The sequence below is a fragment of the Oncorhynchus mykiss genome, chromosome 5 (assembly GCF_057628025.1).
Source record: "Oncorhynchus mykiss isolate SJ-2025 chromosome 5, ASM5762802v1, whole genome shotgun sequence".
Classification (NCBI taxonomy): domain Eukaryota; kingdom Metazoa; phylum Chordata; class Actinopteri; order Salmoniformes; family Salmonidae; genus Oncorhynchus; species Oncorhynchus mykiss.
Genome location: NC_143026.1, coordinates 58656222 through 58667802, shown reverse-complemented (window position 1 = coordinate 58667802; position 11581 = coordinate 58656222). Strand labels below are relative to the sequence as shown.

Genomic DNA, 11581 nt, shown 5'->3' with positions numbered 1-11581 from the left:
TTTGTTGTCAAGATATAGGGACTGGGCTGCATAAGTAAGTGTGGAGATACCTTCAGAAAGCAATACTCGACCTTTCAAGGATAAATCCCTCTGAAACCAATGATTAAACTTATTTTTGTTTTTTTTCAATAATAGGTATACAATCTAATGAGCATCTTTCCTGTTGATCCTAAGATATGGTAATCCCAAGGTATGTTACTTTTCCCTTGACTGGAATATTGCATATAGAGGTTATCACACAGTCTTTAACAGCAAACAATTCACACAATTCTTTTTAGAGCTCTGACTCATCGACCGGAAGATCACTGACGTCATGATTTGTCTCGTATTTTTCAGAGTTCCCAGTTGCTTTGAACGCAGCATTAGTTCCTATGATCCATGCCAAAGAATCAGTGATCATCATAATGACAAGCAATACACTGAATAAGAAGAGGACACTTTTATTGATACACAAGGTACAACTTACTTTACGTCCTTTTGAGAGTACAACATATGTACATGTATAATAAAAGGAATAAAGGACTGTTTTTGAAATAACTTAATTGCCTAACTCATGACGTACCATATATTACCCTTTCTCCTTCAACTTAAATGATTGGTTAAATACACAGTACTAGTATTTACCATTGGACAATATCACTAGGATTCCAAGACCCAATGCATTTCTAACTTACAGTAGAGGTATGTGTCAATTTCATTTTCATATGGCCTAGATCCGACTATACAAAACTGTTACAAGACACAAAGAGAGAAAAACATGTCCAAAAAGAAACAAAGAACAACGGTGAAAACTAAAGCAATGAAGTCCAAGACCAGAACACTGTGGGCTATTGTTGAAACATTGAGCCCACACACTCCTGCAGACAAGGACACTGCATTGATTGTAAACCAAAGACCAGTTTAAATTCAGTTACTCTAATCAGGTGATGAGAAGGTCAAAATATCAGACATTGCATACCATTCAACTAACCACCCACAACCTTGCGGATGTGAAGTGTTTTTCAGTTGCAATGGTTTTGGTCGATTATAAAGCAGAATTTTACCTTGGTTATGTTTTTTTCATGTCCCGTTATCTGTCTGTGTAATGGTATCCCAATCTCTGTCAGACTTGTGTCATTGTTTTCCAATCATAAGTATTAGTGGTTCAGCAGTTTGCAATTCAACATGGAAACCCAAAGTCTTTCCTGTGAATCTGGCATGGTTTGGTTTGCTGTCATCAGTACCATCACTGAGACTTGTCTTGGTTGGATGCCTCTACCTGTTGGTCTGTAAAGATAATGAAATACACTTGCTCAAAGTTCACTCATAGTTGCTCATATTTCACTTGTAGTTGCTCATAGTTCACCAAATAAAATGTAAGACACTCAAAGTAGTTATGTCAAAATGACATGAGAAATATAGGCAAATGAAAGAAATATGGGCACAGTATACACTCCCCTTCATATGTTTTTGGACAGTGAAGATACTGTTTCAAATGTGGTTCTAAACTCCACCATTTTGGATTTGAGATCAAATGTTTCACATGACTCCCCAGTTGAGGAAGTCATAAGTATTTGGACAAATTCACATAAAGAGGCAATCTGCAGTTGCTACATACATTTTTGGACTTATAAATGAATATCTTCCCATTGATTCTTGAAGAAATGTACAACGTTTGCGTCCCTGTCCAAATACATATGGAGGGGAGTGTACAGGAAGTAGATGGTACCCATATCTTTCTCATTCATTTGGGAAAACGGCCTAGCTGGATCTACACAACAAATGGCATGGGGCATGGACTCATACGACGCGAGACGAATTTGGAAGTCTAAAACCATCTGACAAACTTTAGTAATGAACTATTCCTTTAGGAGGTTAGAGCACTTGGTTAATGCAAATGGCAATCTGTGCCACCAGATTCAGCCACTGCCCACAAAACCTTGTGGTTGACCGGGTGAATACAGTGAGTGATACTGTATACACACACAGTGTGACTGTGTGACACTTACCATTAGTCTACAGTGGGTTCAGTGTAAATCAACTCATTGATAATCTTCTGAATAGACATGGAACAGGAACAGACAAGACAGTGAGGAATAATTACTTTCAAAAGAGCTTCACAACCATATGACGAAAGGGAAGCACAAAGCAGCGGGAAGCATACATTTAGAATCATTGAAATATTGGCTAATTGGCTGATGGTCGACTACCTCTTTTCACAGTTCAGGTAATGCCTGCTGTAGTGGGCCTTGATTTGTTTTTAAACCTGAGGAGGGAAGCCTAGCAGAATCTTTAATCCAGCCACTTGTTCTTCTCACAAGTCGGATTTGCTGACTTACATCCTCGTTTTCATTCTTGAGAAAACAGACTTTGCCATCTGTTGCTGTGCTAAAATCTCTGGCAAAACATTTTGAAAGCTTATTTTGTGTTGAGGCTGTGCTTTCTACTGCATTTCCTCCAACAAGACACTCCCAAAATTAAACAATAGACCCAGATTCCAAGCCTGCAGAAAGTGACTACGTGAAAAATAACTAATGGCAGCTTTATCAGTATCCATTGTCTACAGATTGCAGTGGAGTGGGATTAGTTAGCTAGCACCCATTAACTTCCACATGACTGTACAGAGTATCAGTTTAGGAATGATCCCACCAACAACATTTACCAGCCAGAGGAGAGAAAATAGTGGTCCACGGTGTGGACTAGAGGCTTGACACATGCTCCATAAAATACATATCTGTATTCTATTTTGATGACATGCATTTCAATAGTGTTGGCACTTTCGATCACACTGTGTTGTCGTCTTCTGTTGTTCAATTAAACCATTGAATTATTTCTGACAAATAATAGCAATCAAATGAGATATTAAAACTAAGAGTTGATACTAGCTACTAGAATGAAGGAGTGGTTTCTTAGAGGCTACAGCAGGGGTTACAGTGCCTTCGGAAATTATTCACACCTCTTGACTTGTTCCACATGTTGTGTTACAGCCTGAATTTAAAATTGATTAAATTTAGATTTTGTCATCACTGGCCTACACACAATACCCCATAATGTCAAAGTGGAATTATGTTTCTCAAAATGTTTACAAATAAGAAAAAATGAAAAGCTGAAATGTCTTGAGTCAATAAGTATTCAACCCCTTTGTTGAATATCCCTTTGAGCATGGTGAAGTTATTAATTACACTTTGGATGGTGTATCAATACACCCAGTCACTACAAAGATACAGGTGTCCTTCCTAACTCAGTTGCCGGAGAAGAAGGAAACAGCTCAGGGATTTCACCATGAGGATGGATCAACAACATTGTAGTTCTTCCACAATACTAACCTAATTGACAGAGTAAAAAGAAGGAAGCCTGTACATAATAAAAATATTCAAAAGCATGTATCCTGTTTGCAACAAGGCACTAAAGTAATGCTGCAAAAAATGTGGCAAAGCAATTAACTGTTTGTCCTGAATACAAAGTATTATGTTTGGGGCACTCTCCATATTTTCAAGCATAGTTGTGGCAAAATCCTAGAGGACAACCTGGTTCAGTCTGCCTTCCAACATACACTGGGAAAGGAAAGGACAATAACCTAAAACACAAGGCCAAATCTACACTGGAGTTTCTTACCAATAAGACAGGGAATCAAATCATATGAAATCAATGAATGTTTCTGAGTGGCCGAGTTACAGTTTTGACTTAAAATCTACTTGAAAATCTACGGCAAGACCTGAAAATGGTTGTTTAGCAATGGTCAACAACCGATTTGACAGAGCTTGAATGATTTTTTAAAAATAATAATGGGCAAGTGTTGCAAAATCCAGGTATGGAAAGCTCTTAGAGACATGCAGTACCAGTCAAAAGTTTGGACACACCTACTCATCCAAGTTGTTTTTGCAGCACCCCCTGAAAAATATATGTTTTTAAAGAATACAAATATATATATTAGTAGTGCTCTGGGCCTTTACTAGTCCTGTGTTAGCACACCGATATAGGTGTCTGTAGCACGGGTAAAAAAAAGTGCAGCACTCCCAAACATCTTCCCGCTGCTATGGAGACATACCCAGAAAGACTCACAGCTGTAATCACTGCCAAAGGTGCTTCTATAAAGAATTGGGGCGGCAGGTAGCCTTGAGGTTAAGAGCTTTGGGCCAGTAAACGAAAGGTCACTGATTCAAATTCCTGAGCCGACTAGGTAAAACATCTGTCGAAGTGCCCTTGAGCAAGACACTTAACCCTAATTGCTTTTGTAAGTCACTCTGTCACTCTTAAATGTTTAAAATGTTAAATGTATATTAAATGAGATATCGCTGTATTTCATTTTCTATACATTTGCAAAAATGTCTAAAAACATGTCTTCACTTTGTCATTATGGGGTGTGTGTAGATGGGTTAGAAAGAAAAATCTATTTAATCCATTTTTAATTTAGGCTGTTACACAACAAAATGTGGAATAAGTCAAGGGGTATGAATCATTTCGGAAGGCACTATATAGACAACACATACTCTAGGGAAACAACACACAGCTAACATGCAAACAAGCTAATAGTGAGACTATATTAGCTTAGCTGGAGCAGTGTTAGGCACTAACTAATGGCAAAGGAAATCAAGTGATAAAGAGTTTGTTACAGAAATAAAGAGTTTGTTTTACATACAGCTGATTCTGATGTGCTGAGTAAGGCTTTGGCCCCTGATGCATCTGATGTGCTGGGTAAGCCTTTGGCCCCTGATGCGCTGGGTAAGCCTTTGGCCCCTGATGCGCTGGGTACTATAGTCTTGTTTTTCACCAGTGATTGAAGGACTGAGGGCAGACAGGAAAGAGAGAAAGAGACAGGCCCCATGCAAACAAAGGTATATGAAGGTTGCTTCTGAAACAAGTAAGCGATCTGTGCACATGAAATTGCAAAAGCAGTTGGAAAGGATGTATACAAACAATCAAGGCTGAAACACACATGCATGTGCACACACAAACAGACACACACACACACACACACAAGTGTATCTCAGTTTTTCCTGAAACTTAAATGGATAGCAATATTTAGGCTAATTTGTTTATTCTGAATACTTTGCATTATTTTCACAGTAAGTATGCATTCTTTCACAGGTTGAAAATAGCTACCTCTATATCAGCTGACCTGGTTCCTGCCATCCTTCTGTCTACCTTTTATAAGCTGTCTATGACCTCAGTTGACATCATTAATCCCTGCTGGACCATTTGCCAGTTTATGAAATCCATCACTGGTGTGACCTCATAGCCAACAGCACATTAAATATATCATCGTTGTTTTCTCAATAGATACAGTAAAGAGTTCAAAGGAACTCAACCAAAACAATGGAAATGACATGGAAACGTGTGGGGAAAGATCCTGAATATCCTCATTGCCCCAGCAAAATTAGCCTACATTTAGGCTATTGATTATATGTACATTTCACACTACGTTGAGGTAAAAATCGGAGTATATTGTTTGTATGGATGTCAACCCCAATACATGTCCATGTCATCGTCACCAATCAACTACATTAGTTAAAAACGACTGACTACCACCACCCATATCTGTATGCTAGCTATGCTACCAGCTTATACGAACAGGCGAAAGCATTTAGCAGTCACGTCTTCTAAACCTGAAAAGGGACAACTTCTAAATGGTATGCAGCGAAAACAGAGAAATATATCCTAATCGAACTTTAGTAATCGCATTGTGTGCCTGTTACAATGCATCAATCATGACAGATTTGACCAATATCCACTTTGTTAGATCAGATTGGCTGAATCTGCACCAACACGGCGTCCTTCTTCTATCCCCCACGGCCTGCACTCCATTGACCTCTTTACCGCATCTATATGGGTGCAGTGTTACACACAGCTCTCTAATAGGATTTATACTGTGAAATAGCAAGCCATTTAGGGACTTCAGAGGGAAATTAGCTATATAGCTAAATCAGGTACAACATTTATTGGGCATGCTTTTGAATGTACTGACCGCAAAATGATATAATCCGTTTCCACTGGCATCGATTGCTACAGTGCATTTGAAAAGTATTCAGGCCACTTGAATTCTTCCACATTTGTTACGTTAGTCTTATTCAGAAATGTATACAATAGTTTTTTTCCCTCTTTTTTTCCCTCATAAATCTACACACAATAAAAACACCATAATGACAAAGCAAAAACAGGTTTTTAGAAATGTTTGCAAATGTATTCAAAATAAGAAAATGAAATATCACATTTATCATAAGTATTCAGACCCTTTACTCAGTACTTTGTTGAAGCACCTTTTGCAGCGATTACAGCCTCAAGTCTTCTTGGGTATGACGCTAAGCATTAAGCATCTCTCTGTACTTTGCTCCATTAATCTTTCCCTCGATCCTGACTAATCTCCCACTCCCTGCCGCTGAAAAACATCCCCACAGAATGATGCTGCCACCAGCACGCTTCACTGTAGGGATGGTGTCAGGAGTTCAATCTTGGTTTCATCAGACAAGAGAATCTTGTTTCTCATGGTCTGAAAGTTCTTTAGGTGCCTTTTGGCAAACTCCAAGTGGGCTGTCATGTGCATTTTACTGAGGAGTGGCTTCTGTCTGGCCACTCTACCATAAAGGCCTGATTAGTGGAGTGCTGCAGAAATGGCTGTCCTTCTGGAAGGTTCTCCCATCTCCACTCTGGAGTTCTGTCAGAATAAACATTGAGTTCTTGGTCACCTCCCTGACCAAGGCCGTTCTCGCCTGAGTGCTCAGTTTGGCCGGGTGGCCAGCTCTAGGAAGAGTCTTGGTGATTGCAAACTTCTTCCATTTAAGAATGATGGAGGCCACTGTGTTCTTGTGGACCCTTCAAAGCTGCAGACATGTTTGGGTACCCTTCCCCAGAGCTGTGCCTCGACACAATCCTGTCTCAGAACTCTACGGACAATTCCTTCGACCTCATGGCTTGGTTTTTGATCTGACATGCACTGTCAGCTGTGAGACCTTATATAGACAGGTGTGTGGCTTTCCAAATCATGTCCAATCAATTGAATTTACCACAGGTAGACTCCAAACAAGTTGTAGAAACATCTCAAGGATGATCAATGAAAACAGGATGCACCTGAGTTTAATTTCAAGTCTCATAGCAAAGGGTCTGAATACTTATGTAAATAAGGTATTTATGTAAAAAAAATAAAAAATAAAAAAAAAGATAATTTGCAAAAACTTGTTTTCAATTTGTCATTATAGGGTATTGTGTGTAGATCAATTAGGATTTTTATTTATTTAATCAATTTTAGAATAAGGGTGAGATGTAGCATAATGTGGAAAAGGGGAAGGGGTTTGAATACTTTCCGAATGCACCGTACATTCTCCAAACATGCTTACAAGGAGATTTTGGACACTGGTAAATAACCTACTAACATATTTTAAAACAGTTTGGAGGAAATGACAACACCCTAGGGAAGTCGAAAATAAGATAATACTTCACTTTAAGGTGTACATGAAATGCATTGGGGCTAGGAGCTAGCTGTTTCTAGACTGGGCCGTCAGGGGCCTCTGTACCTTCTCTGGTGACGGACTCGGCTGCATTCATGGCCTTCCCGCTGAGGTCATTGACCATGCTGTCCACGGTGGCCTCGTGCTTGAGGAAGAAGGGCCGCACCACCCGGTTGTACAGAATCTGAGAGCCGTTCCACGTGACGGGGGCCATGCACCACAACAAGAACAGGCACTGGCAAAGAGCGTGGGAAAAAAACAAGAACATGATTGACACATGTTGAAGGGCAGCACATACAGTACTACCGTAACCACATAAGCAAAGCATGACACCTCCATGAGCCAAAATAAAGCATAAATACAGGTGTTTGATCACAGGTATTTCACAGCATACCACAAATTTATTGACATGTACTTATGAATGTTTATGTATAGCAAGCTTATTAATTGCTTACTAAGTGTTATATGCGGCTGTATTCCATAGCCTATAGTGATTTTGAATTATATTGTAACTGTAAGGTCAGTGGTTGGTCACAATGAGTGAGTTGAAGCAGTTTTTAGTTTGCTTAGAATAGAGTCTGTCTGTGTGATACACATCTGATTATCACCTTACCTTGAAAGCATAGTAGAAAGGAAACCAGTAGAGGAAGATGTCAGAGAAGAATTCCGCCAAACTGAAGATTCCGTAGACGACCCAATAGGTCAGCCATTTTGTGTCATCTTCTTTGTTTGTGCTCTCAATGGCTTTGATTCTACATGGAAGAGTGGAAACAGTACCCGACATTACATAGCCCTAATTGAGGTAAGGTACTACATAACGTAAAATGGCAACACATAAATGGTCTAGCTTAAAACATGTAACTTTAAAGCTAGTTTGCTACTGTTCTTACGAGTAATATGCAGGATACACAAATCCAATCATGTTACAGAGGAGGGAGGCTCCATAGCCGTATACCAAATACAGTCCCGTCAGAGACACTGCACCTGTCGATAACACAAGACACATGACGAGAGGTCAAGCGTTATACTGCACAAAGATGCTAATCAAGCAGTGCACTGCTACTTCATGAGAATGTATGTAGTCTTAGGGAAATTGTGAGAGGAGTCTCAAATGCTGCTATTGATAGTGAAGGATTTACAGAACTTTAGAATGTCATGCAAAATGCATAATTGTCTTGGTTGCAACACAAAACTGATTTCATAATTCTGGGGAAATACATTTTTTTTAAATAGAGAGAGAGAGAGAGAGAGAGAGAGAGAATGTCTGGTAACAGCTGCAGAAGAAACATTTAAGAAATTAGAACTTGAGAATTGTCCAATCTACAAAAGGATGTGTTTGCCAGTGATGATATACTTACATCGGCCTACTCTCATATTTAGGTCTACAGGTGACTACAGTTGTTCTATGGCATTGTTGATTCCTTGTTAAGCTCTACATCCAGAGACAACTTTTTAGTCTCGTGCATGCTTGTGCATTCATTCCTTGTTGAATAAAGCAGTATTGAGAATTTGCTGGAAGCAATTGTGGGTTCATGGAAGTATGTGGGTATCATTGGGCACCAGGCACGGGTAATTACATCATCACAACTGAACCCATGGCACAAGGGCACATGGCTCCCTATGGTGGTGCTGTCTAGGGCTAATACCAACATGTGACATGGAACAGTATTACAGTAAGTGCAACCCACTGGCATGGACGCACTCCTGGCCCATGCCTTGCCAAAGTCCTCTGGAGGGTGACAATGAATTATTCAACATAACGGACAGTCTGAAACTACCAAGACATGGAACTGTGGTTGGATTTGTGACAGTGAAGTATCTGAAGGAAGTGTGGTTGTTTTTTGTTTACATACAGTAATAGCAGTAGTATTTTCAATTATAATACTGCACCATTCAAATATGTATGTTCCTAAAAATCTAATGGAAATAATCTTTCATTACAATATTATTGGTAGATCTAATATTTATAATGTATACAATGTAGGTAGAGGTACATCTGAAGAGTGTGCTCTAAAGAAACACACCTGTTGGTCAATACCAAACTGTGCGCCATAGCATAACCTACTTATAGGCATTCCAATTGGCTGCAGTTCGTGTTCACAGCAAGGACTACAAGTGTGCTGCGCATTCGACGAATGTAGGCTTCCAATGAATCAATAGCCTACAGGAATCCATCTTTGACATAATGGTATTTAAACATCTACATCAAATTAACATGACAACAAATTTGTCCTCCGAGTAGGCTACACAAAAATTACATACCTAGGGCAATAATTTTTTTCTTGATTCCCGTTTTCTCCTCCAGTTTTCCAAGGAAATCTGTAACCATGTTTTTCTCATTTAGAAATTTATCTGCGCGATCTCGAAGTTTGTTAAGTACTTCTGAGATACCCATGGTGACGGGTTACAGAGTTCGGAGTTTCTTAAGGCCAAATTCTAAAAATAAACATATAAATAAACTATATTTTCCCTGTGGAAATCTGAGTCCTCGCGCAGTTCAAATCCGCTGACGGGACAGGTTTCGTCTCCTTAATCCGTTTTGCTGGAGAGTCCCTCTGTGCGTCATTTGGCGGTGGAGAGGGAATGGTCAAGGATCACGACTGGCTAGAAATAAACCAATAGGAATACAGATTATAATTATCTGAAGTTGTACAGTGCCAAATTGCAACAGATGTTTATCTGCTACACTGTATTAATTTCAATAGGTAAAACAGCCTATATGGGTGTGTGCCTATAATTTGTCTATATTTCTAACGGGAATAATGTGTCGCTGTGTGGAATGTATTAGGATACCCAGCAGGTGTCAGTGTACGCGCATTCTTAGTGATCCCTCCAGGAGTGTAATGAAGTTGCCCTTAGACAATGATCTAAGGTCAGTTTTGCATTCACACAAATTGTTACGTTTAGGGGACGGTACACTTACGCCTCCCGAGTAGCGCAGCGGTCTACCAGAGGCGTCACTACAGACCCAGGTTTGATCCCGGGCTGTGTTACAACCGGCCGTGATCGGGAGTCCCATAGGGCGGCACACAATTGGCCCAGTGTAGTCCGGGTTAGGAAACAAATAGGAGGAATACAGGTTATATGACGTCAATTAGGGGAGGGATTGGCCGGGGGGCTTTACAAGTAGGCCGTCATTGAACTTGCCTAGTTAATCAAATAAAATCCAGTGCCTATTGGCAACTTTAAATGGTTTTACACAGGCTGGTATCAAACTTTGCTTTGGCGGGGGTCTTGAAATCACAGTAGGCACGGTGATTTCAGCTATCCGATTGGCCAGGGCAGTATGCGCACTCGATTTAGCCACAGATCTCCCGGTCGGCAGGGTAGGCGGAGTTTGTCATTTCAGATAAGTGAAATGGTTAAAAAAGGGAACACTTACCCGGTGCGTATGGCTTCTGAATCAAGTGCACTTAGTGTCAAGAGGTCAACACAAATACAAAAAAAGAGTGCAGGCTTTTATCATTGGCTTTTGTACAGAAATGTTCGATGATCCACAAGGAATGCCTCGAAAACCTTGCCTCGATCGCGATCGGCCGGTTGGTGACCACTGCATTAACATATGATGACAAAATATAACAACAAGCCTGATGTGTTTATTGATTATTCTGCGAATGACAGCCCACCTACACGGAATTCAAAATGATTGGCTATTCTAAATGATTACTTTCATCAGTCACATGCCCCTAGTGGGGCTATAATGGACATACTGTAATACAAGTTTGTGAACATAACTGCATGCTGTACAAATGACAATGATTTTAACATTCCTTTTCCCAGGCATCCAGTGCTGTTCTTATAGCAGTAGGAATCTATGCCAAGGTTGCCAAAGAGAAAAGTCAGGCATCAGTCTAAATAATAGGTAGTGAAATTAAATTTTCAATGGCAAAATAAACTCAATGATGGGCGACTATTAATTAGGTGTGTGTGTTTTGCCAAAGATGTGGACACTGACGACTGACCCAGCAATCTTGCTGATCATCATTGTTCATAGATTCATGATCATCATCATAGATTCACCTTCTTTGGGTGTTTTGGATCATTGCACAATCTGTCACGTTCATCTGAATGGACCAAGGCACAGCGTACTTAAGAGTTCCACATGTTTAATAAATATGAAACTCACCAAAAACAATACAGAGGAAAATGAAACGGGACGT

General features: G+C 39.9%; 1 protein-coding gene and 1 long non-coding RNA gene across 6 annotated transcripts; one reads left to right on the top strand and one right to left on the bottom strand.

Moving 5' to 3' along the window:
• Nucleotides 1-84: 84 nt before the first annotated feature.
• Nucleotides 85-3091, top strand: LOC149983524 (uncharacterized). Its single transcript, XR_016496177.1, has 3 exons — nt 85-190; nt 337-455; nt 714-3091. It is a non-coding gene; the product is annotated as an uncharacterized LOC149983524 (long non-coding RNA).
• Nucleotides 425-10263, bottom strand: LOC110524113 (receptor expression-enhancing protein 6). Of its 5 annotated transcripts, none has more exons than XM_021603461.3 (7): nt 9684-10263; nt 8312-8405; nt 8035-8173; nt 7488-7656; nt 4619-4764; nt 1989-2035; nt 425-1266 (listed from the first exon to the last, which is right to left on the bottom strand). In XM_021603461.3, the coding sequence occupies exons 1-6, from the start codon at nt 9814-9816 to the stop codon at nt 1991-1993; spliced, it is 726 nt and encodes a 241-aa protein (XP_021459136.1). In that variant the 5' UTR covers nt 9817-10263; the 3' UTR covers nt 425-1266; nt 1989-1990. The 5 variants fall into 5 exon arrangements, with proteins under 5 accessions (XP_021459136.1, XP_021459137.1, XP_021459138.1 ...); XM_021603462.3 differs by having other exon boundaries at nt 1989-2032; nt 9684-10025; XM_021603463.3 differs by lacking the exon at nt 1989-2035 and having other exon boundaries at nt 9684-10176.
• Nucleotides 10264-11581: the final 1318 nt, after the last annotated feature.

Coding starts and splice junctions, on each gene's coding strand:
- LOC110524113 (XM_021603461.3), bottom strand. CDS start 9,816: ATGGGTATCTCAGAAGTACTTAACAAACTTCGAGATCGCGCAGATAAA. Junction 8,174..8,311: donor GTGTATCCTGCATATTACTC/GTAAGAACAGTA, acceptor TCTTCCATGTAG/AATCAAAGCCATTGAGAGCA. Junction 7,657..8,034: donor CTTTCTACTATGCTTTCAAG/GTAAGGTGATAA, acceptor GCTCTTTGCCAG/TGCCTGTTCTTGTTGTGGTG.